The sequence below is a fragment of the Neolamprologus brichardi genome, chromosome 7 (genome assembly GCF_056152115.1).
Source record: "Neolamprologus brichardi isolate AB-2024 chromosome 7, ASM5615211v1, whole genome shotgun sequence".
In the NCBI taxonomy this organism is placed as follows: Eukaryota; Metazoa; Chordata; class Actinopteri; order Cichliformes; family Cichlidae; genus Neolamprologus; species Neolamprologus brichardi.
The window spans coordinates 21,440,364-21,467,888 of record NC_142110.1 but is presented as its reverse complement, the minus strand read 5'-3'; the positions used below and the strand labels follow the sequence as shown (position 1 = coordinate 21,467,888).

The 27,525-nt window shown below is 39.7% G+C and overlaps 1 protein-coding gene across 1 annotated transcript; it reads right to left on the bottom strand.

The window, feature by feature from the left end:
- Window positions 1-17,496: 17,496 nt before the first annotated feature.
- On the bottom strand, window positions 17,497-26,676 carry oaz2a (ornithine decarboxylase antizyme 2a). The gene is given in 6 exon segments (XM_087844610.1): window positions 17,497-19,409; window positions 20,449-20,534; window positions 21,585-21,757; window positions 23,543-23,623; window positions 23,625-23,691; window positions 26,609-26,676. Coding segments are annotated over 6 exon segments (609 nt in total). The 3' UTR covers window positions 17,497-19,275.
- Window positions 26,677-27,525: the final 849 nt, after the last annotated feature.

Below are 27,525 nucleotides of genomic sequence, written 5' to 3'. Positions count from 1 at the left end.
AAATTGGAGTAAAATATCTTTGTACTTCTGGAAGATTTACGACTGAATTTAGTGGAGGTTTTTACAGTATGGTGTTTTGCATTAAGCCAGTTATAAAATGACCAATATACAAATCAGTACTACTTGCAGAATCAAGTACTTATTTTGAAGATGAAATCCAAGCCAAGGCTTACCTTATTTATTTAATACAGATCACTGAAATGACACAGAAAGCTTAATTTTAGTGTCTGTTTTCTATTATTATTTTATAGATGCAATCATGTAATCCTCATCGACGTGTCAGATTAAAAATCTTTTGTTTTTCCAAGACTGACTGGGCCAAAAGGGCAGCAGAGAATTAACCATTAAAATGAAGAAAGAAATAAACACAACTGACTCACAATACAAGCAAGTGAACGCAGGTCTATGTCTGGGCCTTGATGTGCTTCCAGCTTCCCAGTGTGTCCTTAGTAGAACTGACTTTACTGACATGTTTCTATTATTTTGTGCATGATTAAAATATGCCACCAAAGATCTATTAGACAACGAGGCTGTATTTGTTTTAGCTGCTGAATGTGTTGTGGATATCTTACATCCTTCTATGTGGGATAAACCAAATGTTGAGTGTTGAAAAAAACAAACAAACCCAATGGCTGTCAGGGACTTTTTATAGTGTAGCATGAGTGTATCATTGATTTAATTACCACTTGCTGTCAGAGACATGTTACCAAGAGACCTAATTATGTGCAGACATTCTTGTGTGATGCCAGGATGGATTCACATCTCTCACGACCTGTTCTGTGACATCTCAGGCACTTCCAGTGTTGTCTTTGGGCTGTTTAGAGAGCCTCAGCGACGTCTCCGATGTCTGTCAACCTACCACTTTGGGCCAAGCCAAAACATCTCGGCATCAGTTTGATGGCTGGCCGCGCGCATTAATGATCCCCAGAGGAGGAAGCCTAATGACTTTGTTGATCCCTAATACTTTTTTGGGCAGAAACCCCTGTGTGCTTTTCTTTTTGGTTAAAATTTAAGTGTCTTAAAAACTAGTAAATGACTTCCTTGATGATGATATTTATTGGCTGCACATATGTTGTACTCAGGGACAGTTTAAAATATGGGTGTGGACACCAAGGCATCAAACACTGATTTTGAACTACAACTCACAATGAAAGCTGAAAGCAGGGGCGCCACCAAGGGGGGGGCAAGGGGGCACTGCCCTCCAAATTTGCTGACATTAAGTTACTCCATTCTGGGAAAGTGAATCTTAAGCCACTTCCGCTATGAAAAAAATTCCAGAGGCACCCCTGGCTGGAAGCTGTCATATTGTTTTGGGTGTTTTTTTGTTTTTGTTTTGTTTTGTTTGGGGGGGGGGGCGGGGGGGCAAAATTGATCATAAAATAGAGTGATATCAGTCACAGGAGTCAAGCATAAGGCCTGGGGCCAGAATCAGCACAGCAGTGAATCCAATACATTTTGGAGTTTTAACTGTAAAAGTTTTACAACTTTTCCTACTGATATAGTAATAGATAAACAATCAAGTGATAGAAAAGTTGCTTTCCCCCCTGCTGTTTTATTTGTGTTTTTTTACAGTGGGTCAAAAAGAGGATATTTTCTGTGAATTAATAAAAACTTTGCTTTATAATAGGACAGTCTGGGCGATGAGCTACCAGAACGTTTCACTGTAATTTAACACATTTATTTCCTTAAGCCCAATGAGCGGCTTCTTTCATTTACTACAGCAACACTTATTAAAATTGAACATCTTTCTTATATTATGCTATATTATATATTTTAATATAAAGCTCCTTGAGGTGACTGTTGTTGTGAATTGATGCTATATAAATAAAACTGAACTGAAATTAATTAAATATTAAGATGTAACAGGGAGTAAAAGTGTAATTCGATTTCTTTACACTGACAGAAAACAGATTTTCACTGCTTAAGATCAAAGTGGGCTGTGGCCTACAGTGTAGAATCAGTTTGACGTCCCTGGTCTTCACTGGCAAGTTTAGTTAGCAAGATACAGCCATAAACTGCACAGACACAATACCAAGGAGCACACTGATTAAATACTAGAATTTCACTCACCTGAAACTTCCGTTGAGTTAGTATAGAGGGGAAAGTTATCTAATGGTGGGTCAGGACTGTTTTTGTAGCAGGTTGTGCTCATGCTTTTGAATGCTCTAAAGCCAGAAATTTCAACATAGCAGCCTCGACCTCAAGTGGCCACTAGAGGAACTGCAGTTTTTGTGACTTAGTTTTTGTTGTTGTGTTTTTAGGCTGTTACTTGGTTGTACCTACATTATTTTGTATAATACTTTTCTTTTAAATGTAAAAACAAACAAAATGTGTTTACTGCTAAATGATAAAGAAAATAATTAAGTTAGTGGTTGGAATAGATGAATGGGCAAAGAAGCGATGCAACTGTGACACTGGTAACAATGGCATTTTTCCATTTCCATTTTTTTTAACTTAATGTGTGAAAAACATCACAATAATTAAGCACAATGGCAAAGACAGAGAAAGAAACTACAGGTTTTTATCAAAGTCACAGATCACCATGCTTTATCATAATCATCTGATCTCTTTTTCCTTCCCTGATAAACATTTTGATTTTCTAAGCCTTTATAAATCTTTTCAAACTAAACCTCAAAGCACAGGACACAGAAAAAACCTGTGCTTTCCAAAACACCTGTGCACATGTGGACAGAGCCATAACTCAAAAAACACCTAAAACTCTGAACATAGTGGCATCAGATAAAGGAAATGCACGTGTCTGTTATCAGTTACATATGTTGCCAAACTAAACTTCTGTAATGCACGCTGAAAAGCTAAACTGTATCTGGTAACCTCAGTACATGGATCCAAAGTTGCAGTGAATTTGGAGGATTTGTACATTTGTTGAAACTTTTAATAACAACAAACTGATCAAGTATTGGTCCCTGGTCGCAGCCGTTGGAATCAAACAATAAATTATTGTCAGAGTTATAAAAAACTCGGAGTATACCGGAGCATTTCTGCTACGTTATTATAAGAATTAATCACAGGTTTTTTTCTTCTTTGAGGCGTGTGGTGACAGCGGGCTGGCTGTGAGTCAATACTGGCTTCACACAACACACCTTTGTGTCACGATGGATTTGTCATTGGAAAGGTCACTGTCGTTTCATTTTCGTTTCCACCGCAGGGGTGTTTGGTGAAATGTAACTCCTTTTGAGGTACGGACACACCACACACAGTAAATCTTTGAGGAATCTTATGAGAGAAGATTTAGCAGCCGATCTCAGATAAACTGCTCCAGGGCTGCTTACTCTTGACAGATAATACCTTTGCTGGCAGGGAACTAACTCTCTTTACATTCAAGTGTGTGTGTGTGTGTGTGTGTGTGTGTGTGTGTGTGTGTGTGTGTGTGTGTGTGTGTGTGTGTGTGTGTGTGTGTGTGTGTGTGTGAGGGAAGAAAGACAGATCACATGTACTTCTGTAGCGGGTTTGAAAACATCCCACTTGGTTTTCACAGGATCAGTTTCCAGCCCGGTGACATATTTACCAGCCAGACATGTTGAAAAGGAAATCCTCCCCTCGGCCCTGAAAGCTGGAATCCTACTCCGTGTCGTGGGGCCCTCAGCTCACACATTCAGGCTAGCGTCAGCGTCCAAAATGACAGTAGCTCGACATTAAATTAGAGGATCAGGAACTGAGAGAAGAGGCCGGGGTGATGGAGACAGTCGACTAGAAATGTTTAAATGGAGGGGAGTTTAGCCAGGAGGCCGACAGGGCTCTACTGACATGAGAAACCTGAGATAGGATGAAGAAAAAAATCGGTATCCTCGGGAACAGAGGAGACAGTAACAAAGACACCTCTTGCTATTTGACACTTGGAAATTTTTCTATTTAAAACAGGGTGAAAAGTGGCCCCGTCTCACTGTGGCAACATCTGTATACCAGCATGAACACACACACAAAGCAAATAACATATATATTTTAGTTCAAACTAATGTTTTTTATATAAAATTTATAAAAGACGGGAATCCACTCTGTTTGGGTTCCATTAAAGTCCTGCTTTTACAGCCAACCTGATGATTTTTTTTTAATTTCTTTTGCACTTTTACATCTGACTGAAATAAGACTGAAAGTGCTGAGTTGTGCTAGCCACAAAGAATGATGTAAATGTTGATAAATATTCTGTCTGGTGAACAATTGTTTTGTTCTAGGGAAATCTTCCAGTCTCACACCCACCTGATATGACACACTGTCTAATACCTGTCTCATTTCCCGGCCGTGCAAATAAGTTGGGCATCCCGTCTTTTCATAATCTTCTCTTAATTTTTTCTTTGTGTCACAGTTAACTATATCTCATGATATGACTTTTATGACTCATGAAACTAAAAAGAAAAACACTGCCGGTCTTTGCCTCATACTTTTTCTGGGAAATTTGTGGATGGAAGCATAACTGGATGAAAAACACGAGATGAATCAAGTTAATCACAAAATAATCCCTGGTTGTACTGAAGCACAACGGAGAGAGAAAGAAAGAAACTGCAAGCTTTCTTTAACAACATGGTTCACCATGCTTTACCCAGATGATCAATTTTTACTTTTCTACATCGAAAACAATCATAAAAATAATCAATAGCCTTAGCCTGTTAAGTTTCCACAGAAATCTTCTCAAAGTAATTCTTGCATCTTTGAAATGAAGATAAAATTTTGACAACAGAAAATGGGTTATTAAAATAAAAATAAACAATTTTAACTTCTGTTTTCAGTTTTTTTTTTCAATCTTTAACTTATTAAACTAATAATATTATTTATTCATACTTAAACATTTTATTTTATATACCTGTACTTGACTTCTCTAATAACTAGGGTGCTAAATATAGAAAATGTTTGCTAGCTACTTTTGTTAGTATTAGCCTGCTCACTAAAATGTTTTAGCTAGTTACTGATGCAAGATTTAATACAGTGATATACAACAATATATTTAAGTTGCAACAGACCATATACACCAGCCACTTTGTTAGTTAAACCTTGTACTAGTACCAGGTTGGACACATTTTACTTTCAGGAGAGACGTAACTCTTTTTGGCACAGATTCAGTAGGAAAGCATTCCTCTGAGATTTGAGTTCATGTTCACACAATAGCATAAAATATGCTGAAGGTTTGCTCTCTGCACCTCCGTAATGCACATATCTTATCCAAATATCCGAATTCTGGCTCTACCATCTAAATGTCGCAGCAGAAATCAAAATCGAGACTTATAAGATCAGACAAGGTTTTTCTGGTCTTCTGTTGTTCCATTTTATGATCCTGTGTGAATTGTAGCCTCAGTTTCTTCTTGTTTCCTGACAGGAGTGGTACTTGATGTTGTTTTCTATTGCTGTAGTGCACTCGCTTTAAGCTTATGTTAAGATCTTCATAAGTACTGACTGATGGAGTTTTATGACAAATGTTTGGCTAGCTTTTAGCTACCTGTGTTTTTATTTAAGCTAGCTGCACTGTTCTCTGTATTGCTTTGTTCCAAATGACTTACACAAAGTTTACATTTTTGTTACCAGTTCTTTACACTCACATTGTAACTTATTTTACTAATTCTTTTAGACATATATTGATTTATGTTTATGACTTGTCTGATAAGATTTTAATTTTGTGGTACTTTCCCAAATGGCGAATCTTTTTCTGGAATGAATGAAAAATTCCCACAATCTTAAATACACCTGTCTCACACCTACCTCAGTTCTGACTCCTTGGGCATCCCACCATTTCAAAATCCCTTATGAATTTTGCACCGTGTGACTGTTTCCGGATTATGTCTGATGATCAGTGCTTCATGACTCACGAGATTAAGAACAAAAATAGAACAGAGCTGAAAGGTAGATTCAGTGGGCCACCATGTTTCCTGACGTCTGGGAAATGTGAGGAATAACCCACATGCAGATATTTTGGAAGATCTAGAAAATCAGTTACCAAATACACTAAGAGATGTGGTGTGATAGTAGCAGAGATGGGCAGTAACGCGTTACTGTATTCCGATTACTTTTTTCAAGTAACGAGTAAAGTAGGAGATTACTATTGCAAAAACGGTAATTAGATTACCGTTACTTTCCCGTAGGAACGCTGCGTTACTGCGTCACTAAAACCGTGATTTTTTTTTTTACCAGAATGTCTCATGACAGTGACGTAAGCGAGTGCTACGTTCGTGACAACAGCTGTGTGCAGAACAATGGAATATATGGAGTGCAGAGAGAGTATGAGCATGCAGCGTTTAAAGCGTGGAAGTACTGACCTTACTTTGAGTTTGATTCCATAAAAAGTGACAAAAACATTAGTGTCTGTTGTGTGTGGGAAGAAAACTTATTTTTACAGCGGAAAAAACCCCCTAAACTTCCAAGCAAGCACCGAGTGCGCTACGATGTAATGGGAAATTCACAGAGAAACTCGCGGATTCTTCCACTGACCGCTGAGGTACACCTGCACCAGGGTAAACCTCCGCCTACCCTACTCCTGCTTTACAGGTGAAAATAGAGCAACAGGACCGCTAGTCTTTGACTTTATTTATTTTCTACTGTGTTTTACTTGCATCTATTTGAAAGAGTGAGTGTAAACACACACAAAAAAATTATTTTATGTGCTGGAATGTGCAGAAAATAGGTTTAAATATTAAACAAATTTCTTCCAGTCAGAGAATGTTGCATATAATTAAATGTTTGCTTGATGCATAAAGTTAAAAGATTAAAACTAATAAAACAAGTTTTAAAAAGAGACTTTTCCATTTGATTACATTTTGTATGATGGATTATGTAGAAAAAGTAGAATTGGGCTGAAAGATCTATCGCTTTATCACCTATTCAGGTTGTAAATCGTGTTTTTAAAAAGTAACTAAGTAATTAATTATTTTAAAAAATAAGTAATCAGTAAAGTAATAGGATTACTTTTTTGGAGAAGTAATCAGTAATTAGTTACTAATTACTTTTTTCAAGTAACTTGACCAACACTGGATAGTAGTGGAGTGGACCTAATTGCAGAATGCAGAGACAGTCGAGATAACAGACAAAAACAAGTCTTTGTTGGCAAAAAGAGGTAAAATTAAAGATATATATCAAAACAGAACATGGGAGCTGAAAACAAAAAGAGATCATAAACAAGCATAACAAAAGACCAAAGGAAAAAACATTATTTACGCAAATTATGTATTTGCTTGTTTGTCTGTTTGTGACAGAATGATTTTAATTTTACTGGATAAACTAAATAATACATAAAATTAAATATACAACAAAGACTAAAAAGATTAATTACCACAGTTCAGGATAAAGTATTTTATTTGGATGTCCAAACTCACTGACAATGTGTCACACATAAAAAAGCTATAGAAAAAGTATACCTGATCAATGTTTATTGACCACAGGACTGCTGAGCTGAATTGTGAACAATGATATTCTTTTAGGCCATGAAATTAACCCACACTGTATTTCTTAGCTTTTTAAGGTGTCTCATAAAACTATGAGTTTGTAGGCCATAATAATGAGAAGAATGTCATCAAAGTCAAAGAATGGGAACATAAAAATCTATTCATATGGTTTGCGTTTTTTTCTCTTGGCATGAGTTAAGGGTAGATGCAGAACTGTAAATGGACTGGTTCTTATATGGTACTTTTCTAGTTGAGCACTCAAAGCACTTTATATAACACGCCTCATTTGCCCATTCATACAATCTCTTTTCTATGTTTTTTCTACCTAAGCGCTTTGTATCTAACATTAGCACTCTGATAGATGAATTGGAGAGCAACCTGGGGTTCAGTATCTTACCCAAGAATACACACAGGCTGGAACCGAACCACCAACCCTGGTAGATGACTTACTCTGCCTCTTGGTTGATACCTTTTGAGTCACACCAAATTGGTTTAAAAGTACTTTTTGCAATAACCTTCTGCAAAGTTAAATAAAAACGTCCACCACTAGGGGTCAGGATTTCTTGAGTGGGTTCTGTTGTTCTTTTAACTTATGAGACTTCCTTTACATTCCTACACCCATCGCTTCAATTGGCTTTTCTTGGCTGCTGATTGTAAATAAAAATGTGACCACAACAACAACAACAACAACAACAACAACAACAACTGTATTACACAAAACTACAGCCAGGTCCATATTTAACTTTGGTTGATATTTCTTCAACACAGTACACAGATGTTTTCATAGTGGTTGTTTCTTCATTGTCCTGATGTTATATAAGTTTGGAAGCTTTAACATGATTTTAAAATGCTGGAATTTACAATAAACATTATAATGAAATATTCAAACATGAAACTGTTGAGATTTTTTACAATCGCAATGTAAAAGGCTCATTTAAACAGACTTTTAAACTGAGGAAACTAACACAGATACACTGTAGACTTCAGTTATATCGTATTTCTTTCAGTCCTTTAACTAATACTGTTTATTATGTTTTTGTCTACATTTTGTAGTAGTTTCACAAGGACAGCAAATTTTAAAAGTGTGTATCTGAGCAACATTGTAGTGTATATCACAGCACAGCAGGTGTTGATGCTTTAAAGGATGATGACCTGGAATTGGCTGCAGTTCTATACGTTTGCTAGCTGAATCTGACTGCATGGCTGTGTGTGTGTTAATGTGAGGTTTCTGGTCTGTGGATCCTCTTCACAGTCTCCTATTTCACCTGAGTACTGAAACTAAAATGCCACTACACTGATTTTTATAAGAGACAATAAAAATCCCTTTGGAGCAGACTCCTTTAGTGATACCGTACAATTAAAGGCAAAAAGAGGAAACTTGATAGCTCAGAGCTGCCACTCAGCCAAGAGCTGGTTTGTCAAAACAATGTCAAAACAGATTGTCAGGAGAGACTCCTCCCAAAAAGTCACAGCGTGGTTGCTTTGGATTCAGCTCAGATGTCAGAAATTTGAAAAACAGAGCAATTGCAATAATGTCTTTTGAGATGAACAAACATGGTGCCATCATTTGTTTGTTTATTGAGATGTTGTGAGTGGTTGTAACTTTCTACTTTCCTGTGGCAATCCCCTGAGTGCAATGCGATGATGTGATTATATCTGATAACCTGGCAGACGTTCACAAAGCTGGGCTGTGCAATAGAGAGAAAAACTCAAACAGGAACAAAGGTTTCTCCTAACACGCTACGGTGCTGTGTACACGATCAGCTACAATCTCTGCTTTTACTGATCAGATCTGTAGAAGTAAATGAATTCACCCCCCTGGAAAAACAAAACTTTAGTTGTGTTTAGTATTTGTTTAGGGCTTTCAAGCTTTCATGGACTTTCTAAAAATGGAAATTTGACTGATAACATACAGTGAGCTGACTCATTGCACTGACAATAAATGTAGCAGGCTTGGGGGGATTTTTTATGACTAAAGCTGATTTTTATCTGTCCAGTTGTGTGAAAAATGCCAAAAATAGTTTTTGAACAGATTGCACTTGTTCCTGCAGTACATGCACATTCACTTAAGGCGTCACAGACCTTTAACCTGGATTGTGGATGGCACAGTGAACTGTGTTCAAAGACGAGGATTTCTGGACGTGTTCCTGAACCCATGCAGTGATTTCCACGACAGGATCCTGCCTGTTTTCAAGGATGGCATGCACGGCTATCCATCACTGATTTTCACTCTTGTCCCTTGTGTACAGAAATTGCTCCAGAATCTCAGAATACTGTGATATTATCTACTGTAGATGATGAGATATTCAAAGTCTAGACATTTTTATGCTGAGGTGCACTTTTCTGAAACTGTTGCACAATTCAAAGATACATTTTTTTGAAGACCGAGGAACCTCTTCTGAAAACCTGACCTGACCTGTTGTCAGTTAACCTAACTGGTTTCAAAATGTTCCTTCAGCTGTTTCTTTTAAATACCACTTACTTTTCTAGCTTTTACCCCCCTTTGTCTCAGATTTTTTGAGATGTGTTGTTTAAAATGAGCTTATATTTCTTATTAATGCCAGTTTAAACAGCATTTGATGTGTGTGCTGTGAATAAACCGGGTTCACGAGATTTGCAAATCAATGATTTCTATTTTTATTTACATTTTACACAACGTCCTGTTTTGTTTTTTTTTTTGTTTTGTTTTGGGTTTTTTTTTTTTTTGGGGGGGGGGGGGGGGGGGGATTCTGCAATTCTGTTACTGGTCTATTGCTTTAGTTTGTCACTCCGCAACATTAGTTTCAGCAAACGCTATAGCTCCTCTCAAGAGCCACAGCTTCTTGAAGTTGCTTCAAGCACATAGGAGGAAAGATGATGACGTCACAAGATTCCTGAGCTAATCTTACCTAATAGGACATCATTTTTTCTAACACACTGCTGTGTTTACTTTCACACAAAGTAAACACCTGCTAAAAAAAAGCCATTTTCTGCATGTTCCCTCTTTATGCTCTCTGTGAAAATCTTCTCCGCTTCCCCTTGTCCACTATAAGCGACTGCTTTTCCTTCCTTTACCTGCCTCCTTTTAATATACATCTGAATGATTGACCTGTCAAACCTAATATGGGTTTTCCACCGATAACATCGATGGCTGCTCTCTTCGTCACTTCAAGGGATGTTGTGTCTCACTCTGCTTTCCTTTTGTAGTTTCCTGGCATGACTGCTTTTCTGCATTATCTAACACGTTAGGCCACTTAGGGACTCCAGGTGGAAACATATGTATGATTATAATCGGGTGCAAAGCAACATCTGGTTTTCATCACAGAAGGATTTGGTGTACTTGTACACTGTCCCAATAAAATAAACTCACAGTAAACCAAATGAATGATGTACTAATACCTTGAAATACCAGTTTATACTTCAGAGATTTAATTTCACTTCAGTGCCTTACAGTACGGTGAGTTGAACCACTGGTTCAGTTTATCCCACAGCAGCAGCAACACAATGTGTTGGCCACCACCAGCACCAGCATGTACTGTAAATAGTTTCAGTCACATTTGCTTTGACGTACCAGTCATAAAATCTGATGGGCTACAGCTTTTAAGGTAAACTGGTGCTTATCATATACCAGCTAAACCCACTGGTCTGTACTGGCCCTCTTGCTCTTCAGCTTATTCAAGTGTTATAAAGGATTTAGAAGCTACTGAGCACATGAGCTGCGCCAGGGTGAATCTCAGGTTGTTATTTTATGCAGCACCGCCATCTACTGTTCAAACCAATGAATTAACAGATAATGTTGACTATTCTCTCCATCTTCCACAAATTAAACATTATACACCCCTTTATGGTTATCGGGCCACCTATACATTACACCTACAGGAGCTTGTTGGCTATGGAAACCTATCCCATGAAGCTCCTGGTTCTCACTTTCTGTGCTGGTGCCTTTGTTACCAAGTCAGCAGAGCTTTGGTTATGTTGGTGACTTTTACGCACCGTGTGTAGAGAGATGATTATGTGAGAAAATCCCAGCAGATCCCAACAACGGTGCCATGTTCAAGGTCACTTCAAACTACTTTCTGTCAGTTTCTGATGCTCAGTTTGAACTTCAGCAGGTCGTCTTGACCTAAATCACAATAGACATTAGCAAGAGTGCTGCACTGCAAGCAATTAAAAACTGATTTCTTAGACATTAAATTAAAAAAAGAAAATTGCAAGGCCAATAAAAAGAGTTTAAAATAGACAATAATATTAAAAACAGCAAGAGGAAATAAATCAAAGCGATACCGACACAGTTAGACCTCATTTTAATGAGCAGTGGTGTGTTTTAGTGTGGTGAGGTCAGCGTATGCACAAGGACAATTAATCACATCTCTAAATGATGCGGTTAATTGTCTCCTAGAAAATTTTAGATCCACTGCAGAAATTTTAATCTTCAACCAATTTGATTTGAGCGTGTGCAGGCGAGTGCTTATCATTTTTGGTTACAGAAAAAACCGTGAAGGTGTACTTTTGGTCAAGATTTTAACACTAACCAAGGAAAAATAATGATGCCCATGAAAGTGTAAGCAATCTCTGTAAGCCAAAAACTGTTCTGAACTCAGTCTTTTCTATTCTTAAATCTTCAGGATGTCAAAGAGAGATGATATCCCCAATATGGTTCTGTTTCTTTTCTCTTTTTTTCTTTTGCATTAATGTATTTATATTATGATAAAAATCAAATGAAATCCACAGTTTAAGACTGTAAAAAGTTCAGTAAAGGCATTTATTCTCTACAGTCAGTGAGCAATGCTGTTAAATAACCAAAATAATCATGCAGTAAAGAAGCAGCCCAGCTAAACAGAAACCTGGAGAAATAAAAATAAAATGTGTTTCTAAATAGTGACACTAGAAGGCGCCACTGCTCAGTGTGTCTGGTAATGACAAAGACTGGGCTCACAATAAGCAGACATGCTGTGGCCTACTTAGTGCTGACTCTTGGGGCAGCTAATTGTGCAACTCTAAATTCCGGCTGGCTTTGCTGATCTCTGCAGACAAAGGATTGTGGGTAACAGCCTCTGCTGTGCATTGTGTCCAAGAAGCCATACAGTAACATGAGTGCGCGCAGGTTTTGTCCAAGGAGGAGAGACACCTGATCCTGACACACAGTGAGCTTGTATGAGAGTCGGCAGACAGTGAAAGTGTACATGAAAGGATGAACACTGTTTCAAAGGAAACCTTCAGTTCTACATGTCTCTGAAGTCCAGTTTGCACACATCTACACGTCTGTGAAGTCTGCTTCACTAACAGGGAGGGTGATGGGTTTAAACTTTGTGATAACAGTGACAGTAAGAGCTTTTACTGTCTTTCTCTTCACCTACTCTGCTCAATTCAAGGATGCTGTGTCAATGCTGAAGCAGGACTAGAGGGAGGGAGGGAGAGATTACCCTTTCCTTGGCCTTCACTCTCACCATGAAAGTGCTCAATAAAACCACGATGTCAGCAAGCTGTCTGTAGGGAGGTGCAATGTTTAAGAAATCATTTTTATTCAGATTTTAACAATTTAGTGGTAAAACTGCAAAAATAAGGCCATCCACCTGCTTCCGCTTATCCTTTTCAGGGTCGCGGGGGGCTCTCGAGCCTATCCCAGCTGTCAAAGATCGCCAGTCTGTCTCAGGGCTAACACACAGAGACAGACAACCATTCGCGCTCACATTTACTCCCGCATTCACACCTATGGGCAATTTGGATTAATCAATTAACCTATCCCCACAAACTGCATGTCCTTGGATGGTGGGAGGAAACCGGAGTACCCAGAGGGAACCCACGCAAACACGGGGAGAACATGCAAACTCCACACAGAAAGACCCCGGCCTGATGGTGGAATTGAACTCAGGATCTTCTTGCTGTGCGGCAACAGTGCTAACCACCGTGCCACCGTAAAAATAAGGCGTCAGGGTAATTTTGGTCAATGTCCCCGACCAAAAAAACATCGTAGCACAGTGTCAGATTAAATGTTCATTGAACAGTTGGTTGAGTTACTTTGATGAGGTTAAAGTGTTACATCAGTGCACCTTCCAAGATTAATCCATTATAATGGGCAGCAGATAGGACAGACAACTGTTTTCACGACTTTGAACTCCAGTCAGCGTAGTGAAAACTGTTACGTCTCACTTATTTACTGAAAGTTGATTCGCAGTCGATTACAAGCTACAGATACAACTTTCTCTATACATGTGTTTCCAGAATAGTTGACTTGGTGATAGAGTAACATTTTAAATCCAGCAATAATTTATTCTCAAGGCAAAGTTAAAATAAATAAATAACCATCAGCAACATACATCGATATGATTAAGTTCTTCTGGATTATATTATGGGATATCCTTGTTGTAAAAGGCAGTTTAAGCCTGTGGACCTTTACTGACCGTAGATTTAACCCATCAGCAAAACCTCTGACATCCAACAACAGGGCAAAGGTCTTATGGGAGTGGTGATTGACATGGAGGAGAAGATAGATGAGGAATCCCAGCTAACATTGGCATCACAAGGAAAGTAGACTGAGAAGTACCAGGGACTGAAGGAACAACTAGACAAGATGTGAAAAGTGAAATCCAAAGTAGCCCAGTGGTAATGCAAGCGTTAGGAGCTGCTATTGTCGTCAGCATGTTTATATTAAATTCAGCAGAAAGCAGAAAGCAGAACCCAAGAAACAACCAACAGAACTCAAAACAAACACGAGCTAAAGTTAACAGACAACACAAGTTTATCAGCTTTATATACACAGGAGGTAATCAGGGAAAATGGAAACATAGGGGTAACAAGGCACAGTGGAAACTAACCAATGCCACTGACAAAAAAAACTAAAACTTATAGCAAAGCACAAGAGATTGAGGACTCACCAAAATAAAATAGGAAGTAACTGAACAGGAAAAAACAACCAAGTAGACTTGACAAAACATAGTAAACATAGTAGAATAAACTGAAACACGAGGAATTCAGTATAAACTGCAACTCAAGTCAAGTAACTAGATTTCATAAAGCAGCAATAACTAAAACGAAACTTAGAATACAATCATAACTAAAGCTTTTTTTGTACTTCATACAAAGAATACTAAATTTAAAGGGAACAAGGGGTGGCTGTAGCTCATGAGGTAGCACAGGTCAGCTATTAATCAGAGGGTTGGTAGTTTGAACTCTGGCTCTGCTCCAGCCTGCATGCCCCAAGTTACTCTCTGATGCATCCATTGGAGAACGAGTCCATTTACTGTTTAACGCCATAAACACGGGAATCAACAGGAATAAAGAATAACTAAGAACAACAAAACACATGTCAGAACCAAATATTAAGTACAGACATAAAACCCAGGGTCAATGATGCACGTGTCAGATTACAAAGCAAAATACACATCAGGTGATGAACGCTACTTAACCTGTTTTTAATAATATTTATCAGTATTATATAAAGTCCTTAACTTTATATAATGATGGCCTGGATTGTTTGTCACCTTTTAGACCCAAGTGCTTTTTGCTAGTCTTTCAGATGCATTAAAAGCTTCTTTAGCTTTTTCATTTATTAGGATTTATGTGGATTTACAGTTAAAATCAATATGGGATTAAAGCAAATTCTGTCTAAGGCCAACACAGATGGACATAATGTATTCTGCATGAATGTTGTAATGGATACTTTAAACTGTTATGAAATGGGAGATGGCAACTACACAATGAATGATATGTTCATATTTGCTAAATGGGGAAATGCTACGTTTAGTATGGATAAGAGATGGTCGATCAGGACGTGATGGTTGTGGCATTCCTTGTCGTGATCGATATGTGGCAGTCACACTCTAATGAAGATATAATATTGTTAAACCTCAGAGTCTGCAGCTTGAGTCAGCTTTATAGTGATGTTTGTATCTTTTAGCCTGTTATCCTGCAGCTTTACAGCTTTTTAGTCACTGTTGCTACTCTTGTGGCTGCCTTTGGGTTGCAGCAAGAGAGCAGTTTTGGAGAACAGGCTCTAAAATAAGTTAAGTATGTCCCATTTTATTTGCAGGCCTACCAAAAAAGATATATCAGAATTTGCATGGAAAGTTTTAGAAAAGGGGGCCTTGGAACTTGGAAGTGTTTTAGTTTTGCATCGGCATCCTGGAGCTACAGTATTTGGACATTTTTTGCCACCACAAAAACGGACATTTAAGTCATTATCTTGATGTTCTTCAGTAATGCCACACATTAATGCAAATCCACACAACAAGATCCAGGAATTCATAAACACACTCCTGTGCACAGTGAATTTTCAGCCTTGGAGGTTCACGGTCTCGGACAGTTCTTGTTTTGATCTGCAAATCATGCAAAGCTACTCTACAAGAGTCCTAGATAATAAATATAAGGTTTGTGAGCCTAAACTTAGACAGTTAGTCCCTTAAAGTACTGAGAAAAAAAAAAGACAGCGACATGATGAAGATCACTTAATGTGACAGAAAGGGCCAGAACAGCTGATAAACAGTGTATTTTTTGTCTGCAGTGGTGAGAGTAGAGAAGCACAGAAAAGTACATTTTATTAGAACATCCGATCTGCATCAGTTTAAATGCCTTCTGAAGGGATTAGCTGTCCACTGTCTGACTTTAACTCGCTACCCAGTGCTGGAAACCGAGATGGGAGGACGCAGCTACATGGGCAGCTTCTGAGAAGTGCCGTGCTGTGAGTGCAGCTGATGCTGTAACCACTTACTTGCCTCCATCTGAGGTGACTTTACGTAAAGTCAACATAAGATTAAGGCCAGGAGGGGACAGCCTGCCTCTTGACTTTTAGTGCAAGGGATTAGTGACACAGCTTTATTTTAACATGCGAGCTGCTGTCGGCCATGGAAGAGCACGAGCACTTAAATGGAGCCTCAAGCAGCAGCTAAACATGAACACACAGAAAAAACTTTGTAGACTATACAGGAGTGTAGAGGTTAATTTGGGAGTCTTACAGCTGGTTATAGGGTATAATATCAGCTCATCCTCTGTTTGAGCCCTTTTGCTTCCCTCGATTGGCTGCCCAACACAAACAGAAGGTGGGGATGGCGGGTGTGATGGGCCGCTCTTACCCCAAAGACGTTTGGCTGAGATCTGTGCTAGGGATATCTCCTGTTTTTGACATTATACAGATACAGAAGTGAGAAACATAACTGAAACTGGATGTATGAAACAGCCTGCGTTTAGCTCTCAGAGATTACTGTGCTTATGGTGAAAATCTATCACAGAAAAGAAAGTGAAGATCAGAATGTTGAGTTTTCTGCTTTAGGAAGTGTTTTGTATTTTGCAGCTCAGGTTCACCACAGCTGAAAATAGTCCTCTTGATCAACTGACCTGAGAGCTGGTAGCGATTTTTGGTGAGGAGTCAACAGTGATCTGTAGGATATAAGTGTATGTGACAGTGGCTGTCTGAAACTACTGACAGCTAATTAAAAAACACAAACAAAAACAAACTTTCACTTGCTCAGATCAGCCTCATCACTGCACTGTCGCAGTGTTCACTAAGGTTTCACACATTAAAAAGCTCTTCTTGCCTCCTGTCTGTTCTCTCTGCAGCGTTTCTTTGCTTATACTATTACAGCAAGTCAGTGCATTTAGGCATGTGGACACAGTCAAGGGAACCCGCTGAGGGTCAAACTGCATCAGAATGAGGAAGAAAGGCAATTTAAGTGACCGACTGTGGCTCTGGTCTAAATATTTCAGAAACTGCTGATCTCTGCTGGGACTTTCCAGCACAATCATCTCTGGTTTTTACAGAGAAACATCCAGTGAGCGGTTGTTTTTTTCTTCAGATTAGAATGGCTGCTTCTAGACGACAAAGGCGTCATTAAGTCAAATAACCACTTGTTACAACTAACATGTGCAAAAGATTCAAACCAATTTTATTTATATAGCACCAAATCACAACAACAGTTGCCTCAAGATAAAATCCACCTTTCTCATGCCAACAATGAGCTAAATTTATCGAGTCAAATTCAGGTTTTACGCTCTATAACTTTAGTGACTGGTGTTTTTCCCCATAGATTTTTCTATCATTTCTATCACATCTTCAGTAAACATCCATGTTTTGTATGGCCTATTTTTACATCTCTGCAAGCAAAATGTGTGTTTCTTTGAAGGAAAGAAAACAGGAAGCATGTTTCAGTTAACAACCTTTATTGATTCCCCCTGCGTGAAATACAAGTGCGGATTGTCATTGGATGGTTGCCAACTAGTTAGAACAAAAAGTAAAACCCTAAAACTATCACCATAGAGAAATATACATAAAAATATACCTCTGAAAAACTTCATATAGACATTTCCTAACAGCTTATAGTCAGGGCTCAATCAGTAGCAATAAAGACTGGTATGATGTGAACACAGAAGAAAAAACAAAACAAAAACAAGGCCCTGCCCCATCTCACCCAGACACTGGACAGACGGTCATGTTACAGGAAGTATGGCTGACGTGGGGAATGTAGGTTAATATTGCTTTACATAAACACAAGCTAGGTTCAGATTAGCTGGATTTGAACTGACTGCAGACAAACTGAATTCTTTGGCGTTTTATTCAGAGTACTTAAAACCATAAAACCAAAGTCTGAAATGGAAAAAAGAAATAAAAACAAAAAGCGCCTGCGTTTTAACCGTTCTTGCATATAGGATAAGCACCTGAAGAGTTCCTGCTTGTACCCCGGTGGCGAGCTAACGTTCCTCTCACACAACATGCGTCTGAAACTGGGGTGAAAAATGGACACATTCCTTCAATAAGACTTGAGTGTAAGAAGCATTCGCACTCTCCTCTTGAGGCACTGTAAACCCAGTTTCGATCAACACTTTAGGCGGCGCTGAAGAATCTGCGGGACTGAACGAGCGTCATTTCCGGCCTCTCATTGCACCTTTATCATATTTGAGTCACAAAGCCGATTGTTCTGTTTCCCAAAATGTGACATCTCCAGATCGGAAATGCCTGACACGAATCTACTCAGCTTGTTTGACAATTACGTCTTAAATAAACGCACAAATTATGGATGCCTGTCACGTTCTATGAAAACCAGGACGTTCAGACTTAAATGTCATCGCAAATTGTGAGGATCTGTTTCTGTTCCTGTGAAGCCGTCTCTTTCTCCAGCTTCTTAGCAACTCACTGACATAATTAGTGGGCGGGGGAGAGGTGAAGGCGATGGCATTGAACGGGCTCGCTACTTCTTACTGCAAACGCTAACAGAGCGTTTCCACATTTGTAGCGAAATCGTTTAGAGCAGGAAAAAAAAAAAAGAAGTGTGAGTGATGTGCTGGAATGATGCCTCGACACATTTGAGGAAGATTAAAGAAACGTTTACATGTGTTTAATGCTAAATGTAACAGATCATTGTCTATATTATAAAGTAAAACCATACCACACCCCAGGCTTCCCCCATCAACACAGTTTTAAGATAAACAGCACACAAAAACAAAGTCTCCTTTCTGTAACGTTACAAGCTGTCAGGAGAGATATGTTGAATTTTAACATCCTCCTGGATGTCCAGCAGTTGGTTGTCCTGTCAACCGCAGCATAAACAATGTGGCCGAGAGAGGAAGCAGGAAAAAAAAAAAAGGAAAGAAAAAACCCCCACGTTGCATGTGACAACTTAGTTCAAGCTATGCTGCTTCTTCACAATACGGTTATCTTCAGAGAAGGGGAGATAGGAGGGTGAAGCAGCAGTGTCTGTGCTCTCTCACACAGACACGCTGCCGCTCCTGAACACCTCCTTAAAATAAGTCTAAGAAAAAAAACGAAGAAAAAAAAAAGTGACACCTCGTAGAGGAGGGAGAGGAGAGGTGTGTCAGAGGGAAAGTTGAGGCAGGTTCGATTGTTTGAAGAGGAAATAAAAACGGTGGAAAGGAGGGGGGAGGGGGGTGAGGGTGGGAAAGGGAGGCGTCAGGGATAATGTGACAGTCACTCCTCGTCAGAGCTGCTGCTGTTCTCCAGAGAGTAAACCATGAAGGCCAAATCAGGCCGGGCAGGTACCATGGGGTTACCCGGCTTCACCATCTCGAAGCCCATGTAGTGGAACGTCTTGATGATGGAGACTGGAGAGGAAATGAGGGAGAGCGCTCAGTGTATTTGTTGAGGTAACATTTAAGCCCTAAAAACTGCAACCAAATCAATTTTGTGCCAACTCCACGTCTCAGAATGTGAAGCTAAACATCTCATTTTTTCTATGTCTATATCTATTTATCTATCTATCTATCTATCTTATTTCAATAGCAACACTGCTCCATTTAAAGATCTGACACAGGAACACTGGATATTCTATCCATTTTTCTGATAATTCACGGGAGAAAACCTCAAAAAAGTAGTTTTTGTATCTTTTAAGGAGCTGGGATAGACTGCTCAAACCAACATATGATAAGGTCTCCTTTTTATTTACACTGAGACTCATACCAGCCTCATATTCTAGCTCCAATTCCTTCTTTAATACTTTTCTAATATAGGAAAATATAATGGAACTGCAAATTCTGCTCCTTTTTGTAGGAATATTACATGATCTGAGTTGGAGTGTTAATCTTGACTCTAAGTGGTCCAGTCTTTGTGCATAAGCTCCTCTCAGTAAATGATGATTTCATTTATTTAGGCCAAAAAGTCATCCAGACTCACCTGGCCCTGTGTGAAAAAGTAATTGTCCCCTTATCCTAATAACCGGCTGTGCCACCCTTGGCAACAAAAACTGTAATCAAGCGTTTGTGATAACTGGCAATGAGTCTTTTATGGCGTTGTGGAGGAATTTTGGCCCACTGATGCTTGCAGAATTGTTTCAGATCCACCACACTGAGTGGCGTGTTCAAGATCATACCAAAGCATAGGAGGCTTTTTTCCCCTTAATAAATGAAACCATTTAAAAATTTTGTATTTACTCTTGTTATCTTTGTCCAAACGTGTAACTGTTAAAAATACACAAAAAACTAGTAGCACTGATAGCGTATGAATACTAGCACTGTATTTATACACTCTTACCATTGGCTGTACACCTGGATAAGGTCTCTGCATCAGTATACAATGGTTGGCAAAGGCAAATCATGCTTCAGAAAGAACAAGGGAAGTGCATTTTAAAATAACAGGAGCTCTTACATCGATCCTCTCTGTTTTTATGGAACCACAGGAAGACGTAGTTAACTTTGAGCTTCTCTTCTGCAAACTCGAGCAGCACGGTGAGCCTGTGGATGACATGAACACAGAGATACAGAGTCAGCCGCTAAGCGAGGGAAGAGACGAGCGGGGATGACGCACAGAGTATTTTTTCCCCCCCTCTTTTATATAAGCACTGCAACTTTACATAATAATGCAGTGGCAGCTGCAAAGCTGGCCGTTTTTAGGACTGGCAGGGTGCCTGCACCAGGCAAGGTTACTCTGTCCCAGCATTGATTACAGACAAACACAAAGCCAGGCTCTAAAAGCAGAAACTTATTAGCACAGCCTTTTAATTTGTAGTTGATTTGAAGCACCATGATAAATAGCTTCTCATAAACAACATAAAACCTGCTCAGGTGGAGAACACTGGGACAGTATGTCAACATTTCTAAAACTAGACCAACATAAGAAATGTCCCATTTAAGCAGCTTTATGGCCCAGAACTCCAGAATAAGAAGAGATTGTGTTTTGCTCGTTTTTCTGCTGGACACAGTAAAATATGAAAGACTCACAAAAGCCATTTCTGTCTTAACAGTGTCCAGTTTTTTCATGTCACGACTTTGTATTCAGTAAGCAAGAAAAATTGTTTTGAAAATGCCAGAAAATGTACTCCAACACAAACAATGACAAGTTAATGAACCTAATCTTGTAGTTTTTAACAATAATTAACAGTTAAAATATCACAAATGTAGAAAAATGTGTCCTGTGAGGGACCCAAACTCTCCTCTCTTCAGCCTCTAAACTTAAACCTGAACTTCCATTGAAACTAAAAGTGGAATAGGAAGAGGCAAAAACAATGTTTTGCATTATGCTTAAAATGCTTCTTCACATCTGAGACAAAGCTGAAAAGCACTCAGAAATTTCTGCCTGATGAGACAGTTTAGAGTTTTAACAACAGCAAATAAAAAGCAGGGTGGCTTCTTAGTAAACCACAATAAAATGAGGAAAGTTGGAACTTAAAAGATCATCTTATAAACCCTGTTCTCCTTTATTAAAGTCACATTTTATTGTCAAAGAACAGTGTTGGTCAGGTCTGGCATTTTGTGCTTTTCTAACAATATCCCTCTTGAACTTACCCCTCCTTGCTGCCCTCCACCAACGGCCCAGCAGGAATCTCCAGAAAGAGGCTGTCTCCTGATAGAGCTGTATCCCAGGAGGCCGAGCGGCGCTCGCTCAGCTGGTAGTGGAAGCGGAGCAGAGTAGAGCTCCCACTCACTGAAGAGGCCTGAGTCACAGTTAACTTTTCATCCTGGAGGCACAGGGAGGAAGAACAGATTTAGAATAGATCCTAATCCAGCTTTGTGAAACCAGAGTGAGATGCTATATGATACACTTTCTAAGGACAATAAACACAAACACCACCCCCACCCGGTTCCTCCATAAAGGGGCATATTTTCAAGCTCCTACTCTGTTTTTTTGGGAATCTGAGTTCTAGCAGGAATATCACATCCACGCGTACACATCTTTATCCTGGCTGTGCACGCCAACTTAGAAAGTTTGAGGGGTGAACGAAAGCTGAAACATCAAACTGCAGCACACGCCTCCAGCTGTGGTGTCACTTTTGGTGTGAGGGTGAAGCAGCAAGTGTAAACATGCCAGGAGGCTGCAAACTTGGCAAAAGTCTGAAGAAAACTTCTCTCTGTCTGAGAACTGTGCTGAAATGAAACCAGTTAAAGAGGAAGTGGTTAAAGAAGCAGCAGACAAGTGTGATCTTCTGTGAACTAGCAAACTATTTGTCTTTACCAACAAGTTAGTGGCGCACAGCTCTTCATGAAACTGAAACTAAACCAAAGCATGGCAAACAGCAGAGGTAAAGTCTTGGTTCGTTTTTTAATAGCTGCCCTTCACAGGATGCTGTCCATTTCAGGATCTTTGATCAGCAGCGTCACTCTAAATAGTCATGCATGACTCTCGTGTGCCGAAATAGAAGTGAAAGTGTGAACGCGTTCAGCATTCTGTGCTGTTGCTGAAGCAGTAATATTAGAAAAGGCTGCACACTCTGCACAGATGAAGATGTTAATGACAGTTTGTGACTGATCTGCCTGATCCTAAAGCTCTAATCCTCCTGAGAGAGTCAGTCACATGTCTGGGGAGCAACCTGACATACACACAAACACTGTTGTTTCCGCTCTATTGTTTGTGAGTTTGTGTGCAACCCCACCCAAGAAGTTCATAAATATGAGACAGCTATAAAAGTATACGTTTTCACTTGGGTGCTTTTTTGTGTTCTGCATGGCAAACATACCATTTGAGCATGTCCGGGGGAGAGAGGACTACCAGAATTTTGTTAAATCCACTGCAGGTGCAGACGAGCAGATTAAAGGATTTTTTTTTTAGCTTTAAATAAAACAACTTTGGGAAATGAGGGTATACCTCGTTAGTCAGGCGCTCTTGTGTTTGGCTCAGTGAGTCAGAAATGACCTTGAGCGGTGAAGCACTAACAGTTATGACAGAAAAGCTTATAGTGAATTAGAGCAACACGTGCCAACCCTTTCCCCCAGTGTTTACCCCCCTTATTAAACCCTATTTAATCTGAAATAAAGACCCTGATGACTAATGTAGGACTCTCACCACAGCAGCATTAAGAGGCTGATATTTGCATGCATTATGGCAGCGGTCCTCAACCTTTTTTGCGCCACGGACCGGTTTATGCCCGACAATATTTTCACGGACCGGCCTTTAAGGTGTCGTGGATAAATACAACAAAATAAAACTAGTACCGGTACTGAAAAAAAGAAGTGTTATTCATAACACACGTGAAAAGATCCAGGAAAACCGAGTTAACGATAAAAACCATAACAAAATAACGCTGAAAACCGATAAAAACCCTGAAAAACATACATTTCACACCTGAGCCTCAACTCTCGCGGCCCGCTACCAAACGACTCACGGACCCCCGGTCCAAAGCCCGGGGGTTGGGGACCGCTGCATTATGGCACCACTTTGCATGTGTGTTGGTTAGAGTGGCCACACGTGGAGAAGATGATTTACAAAATTGGACTATAGCTCTGTGTGAAATATTGAGGACCTTCACCTTGTGCAGTAGCACGCCGAGAGAGTGATCCCTGACCGTCCCTCGCCCACCCGGGATCTTCAGCTGTGGGTGAGGGGCATCAGGAGCACCACAGAGGCCCCGGAGCCTGAGGGATGGAGCATGGCATCAGAGACCCCCCTAACCAGGAACTGCAGAGAGAAGCATAGAGAAACATTTTTCAATACTCGTGTAAATTAAAAAAAACAAAACAAAAAAAACAAAACAATTTTGCATAAATTTATACAACTGCCACAAAATAGTGAGATGGAAATGTTTTCGAGACATATGTTTCCTGCCTTAAAGTTCTTGTTTACTGTGACTGTACTTCACAGAAACTTAAATGAAGAGCTGCAAACCTGCCAAACTAAACTGGATGGAAACGATTGGCGCTCTTCGATCTACCCTTATACCTGACAGAGCAAAACAGAAACCATCAGCGAATGAGGAGAAACCAGAGTGCATTATTAAAATCTGCAGAGTGACTAATCACCAAGACCACAGCTAGATAAATGAAGTTTTATGGGAATGCTTTCACGCACTTACAACACTGCAGGGCATCTCTAACTCAGACAGACAGAAGTGAAACTTGGGCACTCATGACTAATGGCTGATCCACTGCTGATGTAAACCTCTTAGCATGTTACTTCACACACACACACACACACACACACACCTTATTTTAACTTCATTAAGCATGTTCATATAACTAGCAACTATGAAGCACCTGTAGCAACAAGCTCACAGAACGAGATTTAACATGATACCGCCCGCTCGTTTGTTGGATCCATTTAAAGTCAGGGATGTCAAACCTGCTGCCCAGGGGCGAGAAGTGGTTACTGGAAAGCCTTGTGAAGTGTGATTCAGCATTTAATTACTCAACATGCTTAGTAGACACACTGGAATGTGGAAAACCTGACACTGCTGACATTTATTAATTTTTTTAAAAACGTATTCTACCTTAGAGATGTCAGGCTCATTAAAAATGAGGACGCTTCATTCCAACTTCTGATCAGATATCAGTGTAAAAATCCATCAGCTATAATCTTCACTGTGAAGAACTATGCCTGATGCTGCCATAAACACTGCTTTACTAACATTACAAATTAAAATCTAAGGAAATAATAAAATATAACAAAATAATGAGTTGAACAGGCCTGATATAAATGTGGTAAAATATTTGCATTTGTCTCACTTACAGCAACCAAATATTAGCAAAGCTTTTGTCTTTTCCTGAGGCTCCTCACACAGTCGGTATAAATGAAATCAGCTTGTGACAGGTCATGTTACTGCAAGCACAACAAGTATTTCCCAACAAGTGTCACCAGTGTCCTTCTACTGTACTTCACACTCTTATACTGAGCTACTTCAAGGTCATCTGATATTTGCGGTGCTAGTTTCACTTCATTCAGTAAGGCCTCAGTCACACAGGCACAGAGTCTGGTCTGCAACACCCTGGCAATCAGTGGTTGCTATGGAAGAATGAATTCTGACAGGTGATTACTGGAGGTTGCTAGCAGTTTCTGGGTGCAACTGGTTGTAAAGATGGTGCTTCGCAGGAAACCCAGAACTGAACTTTGCCTTTACACCGTTTTCCCCATATAGGTTCTCATGCATGTGGCCAAATAAATTAAGTTTTAACATTTCTTTGAGGTTTGGAAAAAAGAGAAACTTAAATTACATAATTAAACATAGCTTAAGAGAAACTCCTACAGTCGTCTTTGTATATTTGCATCAAACTCAGAAGCAGAAGCAGCTTGACTGCAACACTGTGGCCTTTAACCTGAGACTCAGTGGCCTGCATGGTTATATATAGAAAGTTCTTCACTGCTTCAAACCTGTTACCACAATTCAAAGTAGAGCAGGGCGATATGACCAAAAATATTTATCACAATATACATTTGAAAATTTGCGATAACGATATAACTGACGATATAATTGACACTAGACAAAATACTTTACAACTCCACAACTTTATTAGTGCAAAAAAACCCCCATCAATGTATTTTCACTTAAACAAGCAGCTGTTTTATGTGCATTAAAGTTATATAAAAAATTTAACAGTGCAAATGCAAATTCCTTGCTGACAGTTTAACCAAAAGGCATTTCCAGTGGAAATTGGCCGACATATCCTCAGCATAACCATGTATAATATTCACAAAACTTAAAAAGAGGTTATACACACACAGTAATATTATGTTGAAGCACAGTACGTATCACTCCGCGAGGCGCCTGCCTACGATAGCCGTAATGCTCCGACAATCCATCAAGCGGTGCGGGTTCATAGCTTAGCAAAGTCCTACTGAAACATTTGACAGATTTTCGAGCACGGTGTACCACATAAAATCGTTTCGAGGTCAGTAAACACAACCATAATTCATACATAAGGCACACTGGATTATAAGGGGCACTGTCGATTTTCAGAAAAATCAAAGGATTGTGCCGTATTTTCCAAAAAATGTGGTAATAATGACGGCCCGCTAGCATGCGCTACCAAAAATAGTGCTTTGTTGTGTATCTGATGGATGAAAGCTAAACCAGTTCCCCATCACTGAAGTTGCAGCATTTTTACAAACCAGTTCTGGTTCATCTGTTTCATTCAACGCTCTTCTCATTCCGCATCGCCTCCATGTGCGTATGTAAACAAAGGCACTGCGCATGCGCGTTTTATCCATATTCTATCGCGATATTTCATTTTCTTATCATTGCCCAACATTACACCGGTATTACCGTGAACGGTATGATATAGCCCAGCCCTAATTCAAAGTAAATTAAAATCACAAATGTCTGAATATCAATCATGTGATGCAAACCAGCTACAAACTCTTAAATTGCTCGTATTGAGCTCGAGTTCATGGACTCTCCTCCACAGGCTGTTTGTTTACAGCGAGCCTGTCACTGACAGAATTAAAGCCGATGATTTATTACAGCTTCAAAGAGCCACCACATGCAGTGGAGGGAATGTATCATAAACAAGCGCATGATCTGTAAACACCTCTGCAAATAGCCTTCATGGCTTTTGGGAACAAGCATGGTCTGCGTTTCGAGTTACAGTCGTGCATCTCACACCAGACGTTGGCAGACGGCCGGTGCTGCCAGAGTCGGGCTGGGACACGGGGAGGGCTCCCGGTCCTCATGGAGTCAAATTTTAGGTAGACAGCTATGCACCAGCGCCTGACTCAATTCTGTCCCCGATTGCCAGTGAAACCTGACACGTTCTCTCAGAACAGTCACATGTGTCAAACAAGCATGTGCCTTTCATGAGAGGGAGGAGCTGTGCCACAGTTTCCCTGCAGACCAAACAGGTTACCCCCACGACCTGATGTACAGAGCTACAGAGCAATGGAAAACAAAGCTTATTATGCCTGTTCATGTCTGCTGCACACACCCTCTGTTTGCTCGTCTCATTATTTGTGCTTAGCTGTGCACAGGAAATGTGCCACTGCATTATAGTGGGTAACATTTTAGGACCCTCTACCTGGAGGTTACTCAGTTTCTTTAAATAATCTTTAAGTAATCTATAAAAATTGGTCATAGACTCTTCATCAACAGAGCATGTCGATTCCACAGAAACAAAACTGATACCGACTGTATTTGGGTCAACAGGTAGGACACAGATGGAGGGGGAGAGAGCAAGATGCCAAGGCAGGCTTCTTTTTCCATCTTCCCTTTCAGACAGTCTGCCCTTGATGGAAATGCCAGCTTGTTTTGAAAGCCAACGCTCTTGTCCTCTGACATTTCAGCTACACTCTAAACACCCTCCTCTACACCCTCCTGTCCCAATATGCCACTCAAGTTGAAGGGCTGTGGCCTTTAGTCATCTCCCAACAAATCACAAGTGACAAAAACACCCTTTAGTTTACATTTTTCCAGAAGGTTGACTTTATGCTTTGTAGACCATTAATGTGAAGACTGAGCATGTTCACAAGCTTGTGCTGCATTAAGTTGCTAGTGAGGATCATCTGTATATTGCAGGGAGATACGTC